The 20,197-nt window shown below is 41.9% G+C and overlaps 3 protein-coding genes across 4 annotated transcripts in view; 2 read left to right on the top strand and 1 right to left on the bottom strand.

The window, feature by feature from the left end:
- Positions 1 to 2,197, top strand: part of zhx2a (zinc fingers and homeoboxes 2a) — a 29,802-nt gene extending 27,605 nt beyond the window's left edge. For both annotated transcript variants that reach the window (XM_079274748.1, XM_079274747.1), the window contains exons 12-13: positions 322 to 435; positions 970 to 2,197. In XM_079274748.1, coding sequence (XP_079130874.1) covers positions 322 to 433 — 112 coding nt within the window. In that variant the 3' untranslated portion in view covers positions 434 to 435; positions 970 to 2,197. The remainder of the gene's footprint in view (positions 1 to 321; positions 436 to 969) is intronic.
- An 872-nt stretch (positions 2,198 to 3,069) lies between these two features.
- On the bottom strand, positions 3,070 to 8,775 carry derl1 (derlin 1). The gene is made up of 8 exons (XM_079275757.1): positions 8,489 to 8,775; positions 6,911 to 7,022; positions 6,747 to 6,811; positions 6,040 to 6,066; positions 5,194 to 5,289; positions 4,942 to 4,994; positions 4,584 to 4,694; positions 3,070 to 3,564 (listed from the first exon to the last, which is right to left on the bottom strand). The coding sequence occupies exons 1-8, from the start codon at positions 8,639 to 8,641 to the stop codon at positions 3,390 to 3,392; spliced, it is 792 nt and encodes a 263-aa protein (XP_079131883.1). The 5' UTR covers positions 8,642 to 8,775; the 3' UTR covers positions 3,070 to 3,389.
- A 1,554-nt stretch (positions 8,776 to 10,329) lies between these two features.
- The window catches only part of tbc1d31 (TBC1 domain family, member 31), a 10,410-nt gene continuing 542 nt past the window's right edge, over positions 10,330 to 20,197 (top strand). The window contains exons 1-23 of the mRNA XM_079274607.1: positions 10,330 to 10,460; positions 10,872 to 11,012; positions 11,858 to 11,973; positions 12,086 to 12,264; positions 12,507 to 12,658; positions 12,806 to 12,965; positions 13,206 to 13,406; positions 13,529 to 13,702; positions 13,916 to 13,995; positions 14,118 to 14,264; positions 14,371 to 14,504; positions 14,879 to 15,012; positions 15,160 to 15,339; positions 15,439 to 15,671; positions 15,814 to 15,886; positions 15,974 to 16,053; positions 16,147 to 16,282; positions 16,484 to 16,576; positions 18,018 to 18,146; positions 18,257 to 18,451; positions 18,661 to 18,730; positions 18,858 to 18,989; positions 19,567 to 20,197. The exon at positions 19,567 to 20,197 is cut by the window's right edge and continues 542 nt beyond it. Coding sequence (XP_079130733.1) covers positions 10,390 to 10,460; positions 10,872 to 11,012; positions 11,858 to 11,973; positions 12,086 to 12,264; positions 12,507 to 12,658; positions 12,806 to 12,965; positions 13,206 to 13,406; positions 13,529 to 13,702; positions 13,916 to 13,995; positions 14,118 to 14,264; positions 14,371 to 14,504; positions 14,879 to 15,012; positions 15,160 to 15,339; positions 15,439 to 15,671; positions 15,814 to 15,886; positions 15,974 to 16,053; positions 16,147 to 16,282; positions 16,484 to 16,576; positions 18,018 to 18,146; positions 18,257 to 18,451; positions 18,661 to 18,730; positions 18,858 to 18,989; positions 19,567 to 19,721 — 3,165 coding nt within the window. The 5' untranslated portion in view covers positions 10,330 to 10,389 and the 3' untranslated portion in view covers positions 19,722 to 20,197. The remainder of the gene's footprint in view (positions 10,461 to 10,871; positions 11,013 to 11,857; positions 11,974 to 12,085; positions 12,265 to 12,506; positions 12,659 to 12,805; positions 12,966 to 13,205; positions 13,407 to 13,528; positions 13,703 to 13,915; positions 13,996 to 14,117; positions 14,265 to 14,370; positions 14,505 to 14,878; positions 15,013 to 15,159; positions 15,340 to 15,438; positions 15,672 to 15,813; positions 15,887 to 15,973; positions 16,054 to 16,146; positions 16,283 to 16,483; positions 16,577 to 18,017; positions 18,147 to 18,256; positions 18,452 to 18,660; positions 18,731 to 18,857; positions 18,990 to 19,566) is intronic.

The following is a 20,197-nucleotide window of genomic DNA, read 5'->3' as shown; positions in this document are numbered from 1 at the left end:
GGTGGAGAGAGGGAAACAGATCGTTCATCCTATATTTATTCTCTTGTGTGAGATGTTATACAGACAAAAAAAGATCAGCTCACTGCCAATTCTAAAGGAATATCTGAGGAGTTATTTTAAGATTTATTTTGTGATAAGTCTAAAAATACAGCACCGTATGGGCATCACAAGTTGCGGATGCTGAATTACTCCGTTCTTTGCATTTCTTACCCATTTCATCAACTAGACATTGTGCACGTGAAAACATTTCTTTGATTTTTGTTTTTGAGTTCCTTGAAGGAGTCCGTTTGTGTTTAAACTTTGCGTCTGGTTCATTGCCAGGTGGGTGCAGGTGACTGTGGGAGAGGAGGGTGAAGCAGGAGTGGAAAGACAAAGGCTGGCTACAGACTCTGAAGTTCTCTCCTTGGAGCAACCTGGACGGGTCACTGGTTGATGGTAGGTTGAAATATCCTTCTAAAGAACACTAGTATGGGGAGTGTTAAGAAACTGGGGAAAGCATCACAAATGAATATTACACGGGAGCAACACATTTGACCCATTATTGTTAAACGTATTGATCCGTGCATATATATATATTTTTTTTTTTGAGTTTGTGTGACTTTGCTTGAATAAAAAGATAAATAAATGGTGAGCTGTTCCTTTTAAGATGCCACAGCTGCAGTCTCTAGCTACCCAGGAAGCTATTAGAGAGCAATTACCTCTGATTGGCCCTCCAAAAAAGATGGCATGCTGGGATGACCGGAGTATATTTGGACCCACACCGTCATTAGCATCATCTATGTAGACAGTGTTATTCTCACCGGCAGTGCAAATGGTGTTATATTTCTAATACTTTTTATAATAATTTGCACCTTTTTATACCCAATAAAGTTTTGTTTAGTGCCTCTGAATTTGTGTGACCATAGCAATCACTTGTTTAAATTGCCCCATGTCGTCGTTTCACACAGTGTTTGTCTGATTCTGTTCCAGGTCGCGTAAATCATCGACTGCTAAGTCACAGACCGACCATGCACCGACTCAAGATGACTGAATGTGGAACCAGTAATGTAACTGTCTGTGATGTCATCACAAAGCGCCGGGGACTTTGTAGTTCCACTGACTGAACTGTGGCGCTGACATTAAGAGGAGTGCCAAAGCTGGACTTGATGCATTGTTCTTACTACTACTTATCTTCTTCTTTTCATTAAACAAGCACCCTTGTAAATATTTTTCTGTATAACAAAAACAAAGTGTGTGTACAGTTTTACTGAAAGGGCATGTTTTGTTACATTGAAGAAAAGAAAAAAAAAAGTCATGACTGGTGCCCCAAACCTGGAATGTTTTTTTTTTTTTTAATTGTTTTAAGATCAAATTGTACAATAGTGTTATTTGCTGAAAATTAGTCCTATTTTTTTGAGAACCATACCTGTGCGCTACTCATGAGTAGTCTTCGATAGCACTTGTGTATATCCCTGTGGTAGTGATAGATATGTACATGCTGCAACTTTTCCTTTTCTCCTGCAGCGTCACCTTGATTCACACTCATAGAATTACGCCGACAACGGTGGAAATCACTCAGAAGTGCTCGAGGGGCAGCTAGGAGTGACACACATGCTATAGAAATGATTGATCACGTAGAGAAGAGGGTCCGATCGCACCATGCTGCCTTTTCTGCTCTCATGTTTGAAGAACTTTAAATATTCTCGACTGAACCTGCTAAGAACATCTTGGAGAATGTTTCACGCATGAAGACATAACTGAAGCTCCCGTGAACACGCTGGCTTCTCTCGTCTTTAGGGAGGTCCTTCTGTTCAAAGCTGGGTTTAATTGATGTCTGTACAGCCGCTTTAGAACACCTGAAATGGTGGTTCAATCTCCAGAGAGAGAAATTATCAATCTCATCAACAGCCAAAGCTGTCATCAACTTCTTGCATGCACTTCAATTGATTTATAACTCACTTTTAGGAATGATTTAAAGGAGTTATGTGATTCATGGGTCAAATTGAAAGCGCTTGCAATATTTGTGCAGCAAAAAGAAAAAGCCATTTAACCCTGGTTTGAACAGCGGCTGTGTGGCTGCTGCTGCTTTGGTTTCATGTTCAGACTAGTATCTGGGATACTGTACATTTGGTTGGCTAGAACAGAGAACTGCTTGCATTTGTTCATTTTCTACTTTAAGTCTGCTGTAACTCAATAAATACAACCAGCTGTAAACCTGCCTTGGTCTTCCAGTGTGTACTCTGCATCAAAGCGTGGTTTGCTTGTATTCAGTACAAAGTTATTTTTGTGCATTGTAAGTTTAACATTCAAAGACGGTAAAAGTAAAGTATTGAGCCAGTGACACAAATGACCTCTAGACATCAGGTCACTTTTTACAACTATATATACATATATATATCGGTTTGGTTGAACATGAGTTTATACCGTTCAATTTAAGTGTTGAGGTTTTGTACTGTTGGACCAAACAAGAAAAGCATTTACCATTTATAGAACAAGTGATTCATGACAAAAATAATTGGCAGTTAATTGACATGGAAAATAAGTTGGTGTCAGCCCTAATTGTATATTGTTCATACTTGTATCGTCAGTGATTCTCAGCCAGCCACACTGGCACATCATTGGCTGAACTCTCCCGACTCTGGAGAAGAACATTAAGGAGACATGGGTAGTACCATAATTACACTCACACTCGCTCATCCTTTCAATAAACAATCGTTATATTTACAAAAAGAGCAAAAATCCCATCTTCACCTTATTTCGGTCAAGATCAGATCTTAAGACAGAAGATCAGGTCTGTGCCACAAAGCCTTAAAAACATTTTACACCCATGTAAAATCAGACCTGGAAACAGTGCTCTCTAAATAGCTTTGCCCGTGTTCAGCTGAGAGCACACTCCCAGTGCGTTGGTAATTACACTGTAATCTGATATGGCATCACAGCGAGAGAGGGGACAGGAACACGAGTCAGAATTAACAGCAAGCTAGTGTGCAGCTGCAACATCTCTGGTCTCGACAGTCCAATGGAAGGGTGTGGAGAAAACGGTGGCGGGGGGTGAAAATAAGGAAGAAGGGGAGGGGAGCGCAAGAATCATCACATTAAAAAAAACCATTTATTCATATTTCCTTCTTTCTGCATCACATGGACACACCCGCAGTAGTAGTAATAGTTAATTGAGCCTATGGTCAGAGTCCTGCTGTGCGCTGCTTTCTTGGTTAAAATGCGTGCTTCCTCCGATTTCATCTCCTTTGAGCCTTTAAAATATAGTTGTGAATTCAATGTTAAGTCGAGGGTTGCCCTCAGACAAAGGAAAAGAGAGGAAGCAAGCACTTTAACCTGAAACAACGCCATTTGTTATTGGGAGCAAAAGAGGGCTCTGGGGGGGGGGGTAGCTCTCTCTCTCGTCTCCCCGCTCATTCACCCCCCAGGCGGAAGCCTTCGCCCCAGTTGTGACGTCCACGTCCTCTTCCCCCTCCTTCTCCCCCTCCCCCTCCCCCACCACCTCCTCCCTGCTCCTGGGCAGCTGGTCTGCTGGGGGGGACTCCAAAGCCCGACACTCCTCCCCTCCTGTTGGGGAAGAACCGATACCTGGAGAGAGGAGGAGAGGGGTCTTTAACACGGACGTCATTGGAACATTTGAAATCAAGCAATTTTACAAACAGCTGATCGAGCAACAATTCCTATTCATTGAAAAGAAAAGTTGTGTTTTTCTTTTTTAAGAAGAATACAAATTCTGTTTCATCCTGAGATCTGACAAAGATGTCATGGAAGGTACCCACAGCTTTCAAACAACAAATAAGTCATAAATTAAAAAACACAAACAGTCATACAAATAAATGATTTAATGTCTGGGCGAGCTGTTCATTAGTCGGTCTCCTGGGGCAGTATGTTTTTCATAGGTCGTCTGCTGCGATTGGTCTGACTCGATGCTCTCGTTATGAGTCACTGTGCGTGGGGGACTCCACTCTAACCAAGTTCTACTCAAAAATATTTTAAATACATGTTTGGAAGTGAAACCAAAAATGATTGCAAATCTCTGTTAGTTTCTTTCTTGAAGCACACAGATGGCTCAAGATGAACCAAAAAGAAGCTCTGCAAGACCTAATGAACACAGTTTGGGTATTAAAAAACTTTTCGTGTTTGTCTTCCAAACAAGAGGTTATGGGAATACAGACGAGCTCCAGACATGTTTAAACCCCGTCATGGTAAACGCTAAAACGATGTTACACAAGTGCTATTAGAGAAACTTCAAAGAGTCAGCAAACTGACTCAGTAAGACATTGAAATCTATTTTTCCTTTTGGAGACATTAGCCAGCATAAGCTTCTGGTCATACCAGAACAAGTAAGGCTGTAGTGGCAAAAGTCAAGAGTGTGTTGGAATAAGTACAGTTGCATTATGTTCATTATGAATTCAACTGAATGCTACTTTGTATTTGAGAGGGGAAATACGAGTTATTTCTTCATTCAAAAGTTGCATAGTCTTGTTTCTTGAAGCTTTGTATTGCACAGCCTCAACAATGAAGTTGTTGGGTAAATTGTTGTAACAAAATAAAAATAAAGGCCTAAACTTCATATAAAACCAATTTGGTAAATAAAATAAACTTACAAGAACTCTGGCGTTGAGAGGAAGGCGCGTCCTCCCAGGTCCATGGGATATTTGAACATGAGGAAGAAGTAGAGGTGACCCACCAGGTTCCCCGTTAGTTCATTCACAAACCTGCACAATAACAGCAAAGAGAAGAAGAAGAAGAAGAAGAAGAAGAAGACTCAAACCTCACAGGAATAACATTAATGAGCTGGTGGAACATGCTATGTGCTATACGGGGCAGCTCATCAACTATTCCCAACAAAAGATCATTCTGAATTAATTTAAAGACTTTGAATTTACATTCATAGTGCAGTGTGTTTAACATGAAACCATTAAACACAGTCTTTGAGTCAACCAATTAAAAGTAGTTACTCACGAGCCTCCGATGATGAAGTTGAAAACCAGAATGACCCAAGGCAGATAATGTGCCTAGGACAGAATAATAGAGAATATCAATATGAACATTGGCATTAGCCTCACGTTCAGGTAGTGAAGATAATGTGGAATAAATATCACACGTTAGTCCTTAACATTGAAAACATGCTATTTGATGTGCTCTGATATCACTGACATGTGAGACACCTTTAAAAGGATAACAGCGTAGAGCGTGTGATGTAACGAGTGGTACCTTGAACCGTGTTCCGAACCAGAAGGACACGACCATGTCTTTGTTGAACTGAGCCCAGACGTAGAGCACCGACATGATCAGTGGGATCATCAGCAGCTGATAAACAACATAAACAACATATGAACGTACGATGCAGCACGACTTTGACATACATCTTTTTATCTTCTAAAATAATCAAATTGATTTCAGCTAGTCTTCGTTTTGTGACAGTAAAAGGTGAAACGCAGTTTCCAAAGTGTCAATCTTTTTCATTTATGTAAGCTGAGTTAAAGTGCTGATGTTGCATTATGAAACACTCCAAAGATCTCAAGTGATAATTGCAAACTATATCTCTATAATACAGCAGGGGTGGGTTACCTAGCCGACGGCACACTAGCATTAAGTGTGCAACAGAGTTTCTTTGGAGATGTTGAAGTGCCCTCTCATCCACTGTTTGCATTTGCTCCGCCTGTTATTTACAGTAGTTTAATATTTTCCCCATTCACATTCTGCTACCACACGCCCGACTCCGCCAGTGATTGGCTGGTACTCGCTGCCTTCTTCTCAAACTTTGTTACGTTTATTGCTGATTAAGAAGATTAGTTTTAATGATTGGAAATCAGATGTGGATGTTTTCATAAGAACGTCCACCAGCTCTCATAATTACAAGGTCCTGATTATGGGAGAAAACCAGGTTGAAGCTTCTTGCATCCACAGGAAAAGGTGTGCAATGAAAAGTAGATCTTGGAATTTTATGAATCAACCAAATGAAGATAGGTTTGAATGAGAATAATCCTTTTTTAACCTCCAGCCTGAGTCATCATGATGTGTTGTGGTATAAATACAGAATTAGAGGAGGATTCTTACCCGCATGTTCATCAGCATCCCGGTTATCTGTAGCCAGAGTCAAGGACAACAAGCCCGTGGCTCAAAACAATCACAGCTGGAGCCTTGAGATTAGAGCAGCTGGTGAAGGGAGGGTTGCCAGTCAAATCCCCACACTGCCCGACTGTCACCGGACACTTCCCTTTGAGTAAGCCTAACCTCCCACACCTGACTTTCTGTTCACCCATTCCCACAATTTTCCTGAAGTAACAAAGACTAAACACCTGGTTTGGCTCAGGTTTAAGGATTTGGATAAGGATTTGCCCAAATGTGTCTCATACACAAAAGATGTCAGTGAGAAGCTGATCTCCAGAAAAGAGTGTAGAGATCTATGTGTTGCATGTGACCTAGATTAGGTTTCTCTGCTCCGCAGGGGTAGACTGGCACAGGGCCACCCTGACATGGCACAGTGCTGCAGAAAGACACAGAGAGAAAGAAAGACACACAGAGAGAAAGAAAGACACACAGAGAGAAAGAAAGACACACAGAGAGAAAGAAAGACACACAGAGAGAAAGAAAGACAGAGAGAGAGAGAGAGGCAAAGAAGGCAGCAGAGATAGACTCAATGGTGGAGTGAAAAACAGACTAGCAGGGCTGTAACCTTAAATATTGAAGGTAAAATGCAATTAATCATTTAAAGAAAAGGTTTTAAAGGGTTTCATATGTTCTAATGCAAGACAAAATGATACAACAATGCAGATCCAGTTGAAGAAGAGCATGAAGATGTAGTCTGCAGGTCTGCCATCAAACGCCCCTGGAGAACAATACCAAGAATAGGATTAGCATGATTCAAGGTGCATCGTGTGTGTGTGTGTGTGTGTCACTGCATGCAAGTAGAGGCCAGTAGTCTTACCTGTCTCTAACCGACTAGAGTAGTGGTAGAGGAAATAGAGGTTGACCAGGTACAGAAACCCAGTATTTGGGGTTATTGGGAAATACAAGGTAGCGGTCACCGGTCTCCAGAGCTGGAACAAACAGAAGAGACATTAGTCGAATACAAACACATCAACACGGCTTAAGGGCGCATTTCTTGTGTTAAATGGCTTTTAATCAAGGGGAAACTGATAGGATACAATTTCAACACGCAACAGAAGTGGAAAAAATCGTGACTCCGCCTCAGTTATTACTAGAAATGCGGCTGCACCACCTTTATTACACTTATTTATTCATTTTATTTGAATACAGTTAAATTAGAGAAATTATCTAGTTGATCAGTCACTCGCAGAAAATGTTGATATCCAACTAATCTTTTCAGCTGTTAAATCTAACAAGAGTGCCAAACCCTATCTGACTCTAGCTTCTCAAATCTGAGAATTTGTTGCTTTTCTTTAATTTTATATCAGTTTATAATCAACGTCCCACAAAACAATACATTTGAAAATGTCACCCTGGGCTCACACTTAGTGATGAGCAATTTCTTTCATTTTGTCATTTCATTGCCTAAATTGTTTATCAATTCATTAAATATTTTTTTTAAGATTCAGCATTAATTACAATAATGATGAAGTGTTAGTCCCAACCAAAAATATCAATTGTTAATGGAGTAATTTATCATTATTTACTGACATTGTCCATGACTTCCGATTTATAGCATTTGAATTTGGAAAAATCTTATTAATTAATAACAGAAAAACATATTCAAAATATATCAATAGAAATAAGAGTAATGCTGCTATTATGCTTGCAGTTGGAGCATGCGAGTTTAACCTTTTATACAAGTTATATTAAATGAGTTATTGTTGTGTGTTAATGTGAAAGTAACATTTTACTGAAGTTGGAGCTAATTTTAACTAACTCTAGATAGTTTAATCTAGCAATGCAGCATTTTGTATAAACTGACAATATAGATAATAAAATGTGATTCTTCCAAGTAACCAGTAACGCACTCATTCCCTAGAATAAATAAAGTAGGCCAAAACTTTACGACAGCAAATATTATTTTTAGGAGGCTAATTTAGCCCCGAGGATCCATGCCGCCCCCTAACGTTGTATAAACGGACAATCTGTGAACCCGTAGAAACACTGCGAGAATAGCTCATTTCATAGCAGGAAAGTCCCTTTACAATAAATCCAAAATACTTTCTCCACCTTGTGGTTTATACAGCAACAGCACCTGCAACTAACGTTCTTATGTCCCAAAAATACAGATAATTCAACACCTCGGCTACGTTACCATCTCTGGTCATTAAAATACTTAAACAAGTGATATATTCACTTTAGCTCGGTGTTGCTAAGTTAAGTAGCATTTTGACAGCACCCGGAAGTTCTAACCTTCTGCGTCTCGCCCTCTGATTGGCTGTCACACAACACAGGCCTGCTGCTCAGTTAGCCTCGTTAGCCACTCGCTAGCCAACCGACCACATCCAAAACACACCCGACATTTAACAGCTACCCCAATGCACACAGGCGACAAGACACAAGGTACACTTACATGAAATTTGCTTATGACCAGCTCTGGAAATAGCATGAGGTTCCTGAAATCAATCAGTCCTAGTTTTCCAATGAAGGGAACTGCAATCGAAGCAGCGAACCAGGACCGGGTGATGAGAGGGATGCTTCTGAACCAGTCCCCAATGTCTGACATCTTTCCATATGATCACACCGAGTTATAACCATGAAACAAAAGCTGCTCTTTAAGAACGAGCCAACACACTGCGAACCCTCGCTGCTTTTTTTAATCAGAAGTGCTCCACTGCTAACTTTACATGACGTGGCTAATCACAGGCAGCTAGCATATAGAGTTACTGAGATCAGAGCAGACACATCTGGTTCACCTTTTCAAAATAAAATCAAACGCGCTCCTACTACTAATACAACTACCACTAATCTGACAGCAACAACAAAAGGACATATTGCAAATTAACATAGAAGTGATATTCTACGGAAATAAATAACATTTGTATCGAAAACAATAAAAGAGTTCACTAGTTTTGTGTAGGACTGTAATGTTGCTGAAAATATGACTGATTGATTTTCTAAAAATATGTTTCTGTTCAAGTAAAATGTACTTTAATTTAAGCAGCAATTGTTGAAGAATTGTTGTTTTACCCCATTCTTATCAAATATTATTACACAGGTGATAATAAGACAGGCGACACCAATGAAAGCATATATTTATACTTTTTAGTCATTTCTACAAGTTGTAGGTTTGTAAATGTATTTATTTATCTAGTTATTTACATAATGTTATATTCATTTTGGTATATATCATGCTCTTAGTTTGAAGGAAAAATGTAAGTACCGGATGTATTTTTATTATCTCACACCAAGTTATTTTGTTTTGTTCTGCATCGTTAGTACTTCCTGAGTAATATGCAAAAGTCCCACTTGACCAATCAACGGGCAGCTAGCAACAGAAAGAGGCGTTTCCTGTTGTTGCCACAGAGTAGTACCTTAATGATCAGAATAGATAGGAAACAGGACTTTGTGGTGCACAAATCGATTGATTTACTTTATTTGACTTACCTTTTTGAAGCAATTGGGTGCAAGACAGAATAGAGAGGCATGGTGAAGTAAAGCTAGCATATATCCTTAGATAATTAGATTACTTTTCATTTTAAATAAAAAATATGAAGGAAATCATCTCAGGTGTTTTATTTTTTTGCCAACTGGCAGAAGAAAAAGGAAAACCTGATGGTCCGACAACAGAAGCAAAGCCGCAATAAGAAAGAAATTAAGAAGTTAGAATTGTCTTCCAGTCATTTCTTATTTTATGGAACCATTTACACAAATATACATTGTTCAATTGTTTAATTAACATATCTTACAACCCAGGCGCTCAGTGAATGAAGGTGATACTGATCAGTAATTCTGAAATCATGCTGCTTATGTTTTGTTAAAAAAACAATTCATTTTTTTACAATTCACTGAGTGTCACTTACAGTTTACAACATTATTATCTGTAGGTCTTGTATCATAATTTAGTATTTTAGTCAAAACTGTTTTGAACTACAACTCCCAACATGCACTCCTCTGTTTACCTCTACGTCAATTTAGGGCGACAAAATAACCGTCCTTAAAAACAAGCAAAAAATCCCCTGAAACTGAAGTGGAAGAAAACTGCTAGCGTAAAGTGTGCCAAGCGGTTAGTGGACCGGGACTGTTGAGTCGAGACTAAAGTTAAACGGTGCTGAGCGTAACTTAAAACTAAATATCACGCTACTGAATGAGGCGCTTTCAAATTTCGCGCTGTTTGCTCCGCCTTTAAAGCGATTAGCCGACTAATCTTAGCCCGTTAGCTATCACTGTTGCTGGGGCAGTGACATTAAGTTAAGTACGGAGGGTAAGGGTATCCTTCTGTTTTATGAAGGTGTTTCTAAAGACGTCTTTAAGATGGAGGTGACTGACATCGGAAACAAAGAAGAGGGGAAAGTCTGGCATCGAAAACCAGCACCAGGCAAGAGGTAGGTTGATGTCATGACTACCTGATGCTGCAGGGAGTGACACGGTTATCTGGATTAATGTTTTATTGTCAAATGTATTTGTAACATGAACTTCTCAGCCTGGAATAACACTGAAAGGTAGATAGCTGCTTTGACTGCATTTAATTTCAGTCACACTTGTTGCATTGGTACATTCTCACGAGTCTGAACTGTAAACACTTGAATGGCATCACTCTACTTATCATCTCATAAACTGTAACGTTGTATTGTTTATTCACAGTGGATGCCTCTTAAGATTTGTTGTCGTTCAGACACTTTTTCAGTGTATTTTAACCACTAGAGGGCAGTCGCGACTCACTGAAATGTGTCGCTCTTCACGTGAGACCCGTCTGAGTTAAACCTTTTTTTAATGTGTGACGTTGTCTCCCTCAGTGTGCTCGTGACGGTGGTCCGCACTGCTCAGCAGGCCAAGACGGTGCGTTTCCTCCATGTGGCCTTTGACACCACGGGAGACTCCTTCCTGGCTGGAGACCAGCATGGCAACATCTATGTATTTGACATCAGTAGAAACAGGTGACTGACTGTGCTCAAAAGTCCCAAAAATTGTGTTTTAAGTGTTTGTTTATCACTCGTATTATTGTTATTATAACATAAATCATTTTAATTTAGGGTTAAGAAACCCACATTACTCTATCAAAGATCAAACTATTAAAGAAAATAACAAAGACAAATATCAAACACAAGTTATTACATTAACTTTGTTCAGAGCTATTTGTGTCACCTCTCTGCATCACTAATGTTCCTCCCTGTCATCGTCCTGTGCATGGCAGCTACATCCAAGAGCTGCTCACTGAGAGTCAGGTCTGATAAACATGGATAGATGATGTATCCGTGTTGTCTGTGCTTTCATCAACAGTTCATTAAAAATACGAGTACCTGCTCGTCCCTTAGCTAGCTGTGTTGTTAGATTGCTGCTAGTTCATGAACTCGGTCTGCGATGGTGTTTCTTCACAAACTGACATTTGTAAAAGTCTGTATCTGGTCGGAGCACTGCTCACATACCTTTAGCATGCACTGGGCTGTAGCTGTGTAAATATATTCTGCTGTGATTGCAGTCTGCCTTTTAATTCTTGGACAATTTGATGTTTTTCTTGGAGGCTAAATTTAGCTCCGTGTTTGGTGTCAAAATGCCGACGTCGTGAATTATATCCTTCATCACCGACACGCCTCATAACACAGAAGACAGACCCGTTTTTCTCCTTGAAGCACAAACATGTATTCACTTTCCCATCTTTCATTACATTTTCTTCCCTCTGCATCAATTTATATATATATATATATATATATATATATATGAGCAGATAGTGCTTTCATATTTCTGTGATCTTGTGTTTTTCACTGTTTCTTTCTTGGGGCAGATTTCGTCTGGTGCAGAAGACGGGCCAGGCCTGCACCGCGCTGGCGTTCAGCCTTCGCAGGACCACAGAGTTCCTTGTGGCTCTGGCTGACTACACCATCAAGTGCTTTGACAAAGGTAGTGTGGTCACATCCAGACATTGCTTCATTTTTTTAAAGTTATATTTTCAGAGATGTACTCTGTTTTTAATTTTCAATGACACTGGGTATTGTTTGGTTGTTTCTTTCAGACACAAAGCAGCTGGTCAGCTGGATGCTGGGTCACGAGGGGGCCATTTCGTCCATCTCTGTCCACAGCTCAGGTCGCTACGCCATCACCACGTCCCTGGACACTGCTCAGCTCTGGGACCTGGACACCTTCCAGAGGAAGAGGAAGCTCAACATCCGGCAGTCTGTTGGCATTCAGAGGGTAAACGTGCAAAAAAAAAAAGAGCAACATTTACAAATTGATGTTTGGTCACATCATGACCAGATCATTTTTCTGAGGACTGACAAAGTGTTATTTTTTCTGTCAGATAGGGATTTATGTTTTTGGTTCATTTCAAGCTATTGATACTTCAGGATATGTCTGGTACATTAATGATGTGCCTTAAATTTGTTCTTTCTTTTCGTTGTTGTCATGGTCATTTTATGCTGTTGTTTGTTTTGCAGGTGTTCTTCCTGCCTCTCAGTAACACCATTCTCAGCTGTTTCAGCGATGACTCCATCTTTGCTTGGGAGAGCGACACGCTGTTCTGCAAATACCAGCTCCCGGTCCCCGACTGCGGACCCAAAATCTCCTACAAGGCCTTTGCTGTTACACGGTGGGTCTCCTGCATCACCACGGCTAACTACCTCGTCGATTATGTAGCTTTCCAGCGTAGTTCTTCGTGACTATATTTCCCACCCTGCTTGACCTCTAAACACTTCATAAGCACAATCGAATGCTGATACCAGACTTGTGTTGGCAGTGATGGTAAGAGCCTTGCTGCTGGGGGGCGCTCCAACCTGCTGCACCTGTGGTGTCTGGACAGCAAACAGCTGATTAGGGTGATTCAGATGCCCACGCAGGTCCGAACCGTCCGACAGCTTGAATTCCTGCCCGACAGTTTTGACGGAGGAGCCAGTCAGGTACACAGACTACAGACTTCTCTCTCACCTCCTCTGTGCTCCTGCAATGGGATCTTGTTTGTTTCAATTTTAGACCTCTTGTTCATCGCTTGCCTGGAAGAGGCCCCGCCCCGTCTGCTTATCTGTGCACGTTAATGAGCCTACAGTCGGCTGCTGTATCTCTGTATGCACATGTTTAACATGTTAACTTTTCTGCTTGTGTACCCCTCTGAGTTTGAGACTATTTGTTTGTCTCTGCAGACACTAGGTGTATTGAGTCAGGATGGCGTTATGCGCTTCATCAACATTCATACTTGCAAGCTGCTTTTCCACATGGGTTCCCACGAAGACGCCATCACCACAGTGACGGTCAGCCCTAACGGCAGACATGTTGTGGCCATCATGGACAATGGAAGCATAAATGTCTACAGTGTTCAGAGTCTCACACAGGAACTAAACAAGGTGACAGTCCGTTACGATAACGGTACAAAGATGTACGAGGTTCAAGAGCTTTCTCGTTTTTTGATAATAATAATTTACATGTATTCATATAGTGTGTGTGTTTGTCTGTGCCCCTCACCCAGCCTCCTTCCTCCCGGGTGGCAGTAGTCTCTGGCGGTGGAGCTGATCAGGACTTGTCTAACCTAAAGGTCCAGGTCAGGTCAGAGGTCGTTCAGAGACCAGCCAAGAGCTCGGGTAGGCGTACACATGTGAAGATACTTAGACCCCCTGCTGGGTCTACAGCTGAGGACAAAGAGGTGGGAGCAACACACACAATGTCTTAATACACTGGTTTTTTTTGTTTTATATCCTGAGTTATATATATATTCTTTTATAGATTGATGTGAAGTTTATTTACTAGAGAGCTGTTCCACGATAAATACACACAAAGCATTCGCTCCCCCTGACTAGACAAAGTAGACTAAAGTGTGTCACTTCATAGAGTGTAACACTTTTGTGTCAATCAATAGAATGAACTACCTGCTGGTCTAAATAAGAAGAGGCTGGTGGCTATGCTCAAGGCGTTTGGAGAGTATCCTGCTAAATACAGGTAAAGATTACCTTCACAGGAGGGCGATTCATGCATTTATTTGATGACTGACGAATGCATGCCAACTTTTAACACTTGTGTGGTAAGATTCACACGATTTAACTTTTGGGTCCACATCGCAGGATGTTTGTGTGGCGGTCTTTGTTGTGTCTCCCAGAGAACCATGCGGCGTACAGCAGTCTGACTGATAAAGGCCTGCACTCAGCCTACCGCACTCTGCATGATAAGTACCCCATCAAAAGTCTCAAGTTACAGAGGGGACTACAGAGGTAATCTCTCTTTCCCTCACACACGCACACAATTGCAACTCTTAAGTATTTCATTTTTTTAATCTATTTTGTAATCTCATGCTTTTCATCTTCTTCTACTCAACAGGGTTTTGTCTGCCTTAGCTCACTGGGCGGCCATCTTTGGAGAGGTGGAGTACCTTCCCCTAGTAGCCTTCCCTTTTGTCAAGCTCTTCCAGAACAACCCAATGCTGTGCTTTGAGGTGGTGGCCACTGTTATAGGTACTTCATGGTTATTATGAAAGGCCATTTTCCCAGTAAACACAATATTATGAAATGTACACTCCATACATTTGAAAGCTTTCCTGTGGTTTGGGCTGCTGCTTTATGTAAAGTATTGAATTACGACACGTGTTGTACCTGTTTCATGTGTAGAGAGTAGCACTGCTACATTCATAAGCATTTAATCCAAACACTGCTTCAGTGTGCGCAGCCAAAGACTACAACTTTGACACTCATGGTCTTGGAACCATTTTAATTCTTTAAACTTGTTTCAAGTTTTTCAATTTTGTCTCTGTTTATCTGACATCTGAATGTCTTGAGGCAACGTGGATGTATTATCAGTCTCTTGATTACTTGGATGTTTGGTTGCACAGTGAATTGGGGTCAGCACTGGTTTGAGTACTTCCCCAACCCTCCTCTGAACATCCTGAGCATGGCGGAGAACGTTCTGGCTCATCATGACAAGGAACTGCTGCAGCACCTGGTGGACTGTGGCATCACCTCACAGGTAACCCAAGCACACAAGTACGCACAACCCGCAAGAGAAGGGTGGACGAGTGGTCAGACCGCTGTCCTGGAACTCCACCCTCACAGTTTCACACCCATGTGATATTATTGTCAGAGATTTTATTGTGCATCTCTATATCTGTCTCAGCTCTATGTGTGGCCCCTGCTGGAGACCCTGTTCTCTGAGGTTTTGACCCGTGATGAGTGGATCCGACTCTTTGACAACATCTTCTCCAACCATCCATCATTCCTGCTCATGGCCTGTGTGGCCTACACCACCTGCTGCCGTGAGCCTCTGCTGCTCTGCTCCCAGAAGCAGGACTTTGAGGTAACTGTCCTCTGACAATATAGTCAGAGCCGTATTAAGTCAGTAATCTCTCCTGCTCCATCAAATTGACCCCCCCCCCCCCCTTCTTTTTCCTTTCAGTATTTTTTCCACCACCGTAACAACCTGGATTTGGGAGCCATGATAAAAGAAGCGTACCGGCTCATGGGCGGCACACCAGCTGACATCCATCCCAGCAATATGCTCTCTGACTTAACACCACTGACCAATGGCCAGTACCCCGTGTTCAACCACTACCCCGAATTCATCATTGAATACCAGAGCCGAGAGAGGGAGAAGATACGACTGCAGGAGGTGGAGTATCTCCGTGAGAGGTGAAATTAAACATAGTGTGTTGACTGTGTTAATATGAGCAGACGTGTATGTTTAATTCGCTAGAAAGAGCCTTCGATAATACACTTCAAAGTCATGAGTGAGAAAATATGCAGCAGATGAATTGTGTGTCTGTCTCATCAGACAGGAGGTCTCAGCCCTGCACACAGATTTTGTGCGTCACCAGGCTGAAGAGGAGGCCTATTATGCACAACAGGTAGATATTGGGCCTTAATCTGTCTATGGAATGCAAGCCTGGAATGTAAATAAAGTGAATTCAATACTTTGATTGATTTGAAAACAGGAGCTGCTGCAGAAGGCCGAGGAACAGCGCAGGAACATCCTGGCACAAGAAGAGGAAAAACGAACACAGCAGAGGGCAAAGTAAAAGCACGAGACACGCACCTCATTGTTATGAGGAAAAAAAATAACGTTATTTAGCAGAGTGGGCTGCTGACACTACTCTGTCCTCTGCAGGTTGGCAGCCATGAAGAGAGAGCTGAAGGTGAAGGAGTTACAGCTGCTGGATGCAACGAAAAGACGTTTCCTCAAACACCAGCAGGACCTGAGAGCCTCACAGGTCCAAAGACTAGACCAGGACATCAGTAGAAAGGTAACCTGGTGGTTAAGATTCAAAGTGGTCTTCTTATATAAAGGAGCCCACATTGGCCATAGCAGAGATATCCCACCCTCTGCTCAACACATTAACACGCTTGTCTCAATTAGTTAACTTCTACCAGAAGAATCTGTCGTGGACTTAATAACCTCCATGTTTGAGCACTAACCGAACCGCGACCTTTATGTTGTGCAACAGATGGATCTCCGGGAGCGAGAAACAGCTGCAGCAGTCCAGGATCTAGAAGTCCGACAGCTGGAGCTGGAGGCTCAGAGGAGGCGACTTGAACAGGTGACAAACTGCTCTCATTAAACCCCTCCCTCCTCTCACAGCATCCTCCTGTTAATTCACTTTACTCCCTCCCTTTTCTCTCTCTCTCTCTCTCTCTCTGCGACCCTTTACTCCCAAATGATGAGTCTCTTACAGTTTTTCTCGATTGCTAAGACACATTTCTTGAAACGGTCGCCCGTTCGCTCAAAACTGTAAACACAAAACCTCATCTTCAAGCACTATTTACAAAACCTCTGAATCCTCTTGCAAAATGAAACTTTCGCCTCAAAACAGTTTTACCTGTGCTCAAAATCAAACACTGCTCTCAAATCATAAACAAAGTGATCAAAATAATATACACTGTCAAGCAGTCAGTAAACAATACACCAATGAATAGAAAACACATTGTTCAAAACATATAGTTCTCAGGGAGAAGTAGATTTTTAATCTCAAAACAAATTTCATATGAACGAAAACATTTTCTGTTACAGTCGCTCAAAATTGATCAGAAATGACTACTGTGCTTTGCTCTTTGCAATTTCTTTTGTTCTTCCTCCTCCTTGTACCCCTATTTGTACAGTACTGTACCCTGCATCTCACAAACGTGTCCTTGGTCTCTGTGACACTGTAATTCTTGTTCTTTGTTGATATGAACCTGCAACCAGTCAAAATCTGTTGAGCAGTCAGTACTGTTACTGTAACAAATAGAAAGCACGATGTCCTCTCACATTGTTTCTTCTATCCATTCTCAGACTTTCTCTCTAAACTGGCTTATATTGGTTGTGTCACATCATTTGATACAAGTGAAATCAATTTTGAGTGATTGTGTTTAATCAATGACATGTGTTCTCTATTTGTATTTGATTGTTGCCACTTGTGTTTACCAGTATGGATGACATGTGCATTAGAGTGCAGAATGTGTTTTGAGACTGAGAATGTGTTTGGAGTTTTGCTGAAAAGTCTAAGTGAGATCTGCAAATTGTGTTTTACCATGTGACACAGTTTAAGGTATTGACAACAGACTGCACAATTAGTTCAGGCAACTGAGAACTTTGTTCAGCCACTGGGTTTCAGTGTTTTAGCAATTGAGAAAAACTGTAAACACATTGTGCTGTTGAAATACCTGGAAGTATAAAATGTGCTTTCTCAGTCACAACTCGGCCTCTAAGGTTTTATCTCACTTTGAAACAGAATTAAGTTACAGGAAGCAAATGCACTCATGGTTGTATCTAATCCAAGACTTCAGGGTTGCAGCCTCCTTTAATCACAACAAATGGACACCACACATGTACTTACAATCAAGCACTGATGACTAGACAATCGGACAATACATATTATTTAGCTGATGTAATAATCACAGTGAATTCCCACCATGTAATAACATCACTTTCAACCTCTTGATTGTTGTAATAATTGTGAGTCTGAAGTGTTCATTAGTTTCTTCCATGGCCCTTTCCCTCAGCACATGTTTCAGGAGCAGGAGCGCATGGGACGGAAGGTTGAGGGGGAGGTGGAGATGAGGATGAGGAGGGCAGAAAAAGAGGAAGAGAGCTACACAGAGCTGCTACACTGCACCGAGACAAACATGCAGGTGGGTGATGCATTCCAACATGGAGTCGGTGTAATATTATCGTTGCACGTCAGCACACAATCTTCTAACTTTCTCTCCCTCAACACACACACACACACACACACACACAGGCCCTGGAGGAGTCCATGGCGGAGGCGTGCCAACTGGGCTTGGAGTCGCACTGGCAGAGAGAGGTGGCGGAGCGCCTCCAGCAGGTCGATGCCGAGCAGGAGAGGAAGAGGGAGAAACTGGCAGACCTTCACAGCCAAACCCTGGCAGAGGAGGAGAGACTGGCTGACACCATGAGAGATGTGGCAGGAAGGAAGGTGAGAAGAACAAGAGTATGTTTGTCAACACAACAATTAGCATGATGCGTTGGCTTGTGTACGTATGATTACTATGACATGTGTTAAAGTCTGTTTTGTTATAATAAAATATTGATATTTGTGTCACTTAGAAACGTCATATCTGAGTCTCAACGTCTGAAATATAAAAACATCACTGATCACTCAGACGCTGAATACTTGATTTGCAGTGGGATGACATAATGAGTTCCAGAGCCCAGTTACAGGAGCTGCAGCAGCCCCTGTCTTCAGCAGGCGCAGGTATTACTCCACACGTACACCAGTTTTCATGTTGCCTTTGTGCTGACCTGGCCATTGCATCGTGCATCTAATATTACAGTGTTTGCTTAGTGTCGGACGGTGATAACACCACTTTGTTCCACCACAGGACTGCCTCAAAGACCCAGTGCCACCACTGCTGTTTATGATGGAACCAAATCTGCCACCTTCCAAAAGCAGGCCGGAACCAACACGGTGTGTCTGAACAGCAGCTCACCTTCAGAAAGCACCTCCACCAACTGTAAGTCATGGTGGATATGCTGTGATGTTTGCTAAAGACGAGCGCAGTGCCTGTTCAATGCTCGGCCCGTGGTGTTTGTTGCTGCCTGCAGCTTTCTCGAGAACCGTTCATACAAACGACTTCACACTCAACACTGAGCAGCACACCTGCCATGACATACAGTAGTTGCATCTCACACCCAGCCTACTACTTACTGTGTACTTCTACTTCAGAGGAAAACATTGTAGTACTACATTTTCCTGATACTGGTTACGTTGCAAATTCTGATTTGACTCGCAAAATATAACACTTAAAATATGCATTTTAATTAATTATGGCATCATAGAATTGAAAGCTCCACCTTGGACAGACATGTAGCTCCCCAAATGTTGCCCGAACCAGAAATTGTTGCAATAAAGCAGTTCGGGTAACATTAGGAAACTATTAAATGTTTGTCATTTCTGCTTGAAAATGAACTAAAACATTTGTTCTTTTATTTAAAAAAATATTTGTCGATTCATCTTAGAATTGTTTCAGCTCTACATAACATGACCGTCTTCATCTTAGGTTTGCGTATCAATACTTTGTTCTCTGACAGTTTCCCTGGACCGAGGCCGGGCCCAGCTGGACAGCGGCGAGAGACGACTGCTGAAGGAAATCCGAGAGCTGAGACAGAAGCTGGCGGTCAGAGCCAGAGAGGGCAGCGCTGCCTCCTCACAGTCTGTGCACACACTGTCCTCTGTCTCCCAGTGACCACCAACGGCTCTCTGGCGTCAGAGCGTCACAAAAACATATTCTTCTCTCAAGGGAGCTGCAACAGCAGAAACAATGACTCAGACGGAGGAGCATACAGGCCAGCTGCTATCTGTTTACCACTTCCCAAGTGCTCGCCCTTAAACTTACATTATTAATGCAAATGGAGTCAAACATTTGAACTGTGCACCATCAGCCACCATCTCATGAACACCCCGTGTCTTCCATTAAGACCATAGTCCTCTGACTGAGGACAGAAACAGGTTCATCCTTTGGGTTGTGGTGTTGCTTCATGTGATCATCACATGATTGTTCAGATTGTGTCACTTCTCCAGGATCCAAGTCAACCACCATTCATAGGTGGGTTCTCTGAAAACATCCCTACAAGCAACAACGGTTTAATTTATTGTTGCTCTGTGGCCACTCCAGACACAGACGATGGCCAGTGTTGTATCATTGCAGTCCGTCTGTAGCCG

The sequence above is a fragment of the Melanostigma gelatinosum genome, assembly GCF_949748355.1.
Source record: "Melanostigma gelatinosum genome assembly, chromosome: 9".
Lineage (NCBI taxonomy): Eukaryota > Metazoa > Chordata > Actinopteri > Perciformes > Zoarcidae > Melanostigma > Melanostigma gelatinosum.
Note: the sequence above shows the minus strand (reverse complement) of the source record. Positions and strands in the feature narration are given on the sequence as shown.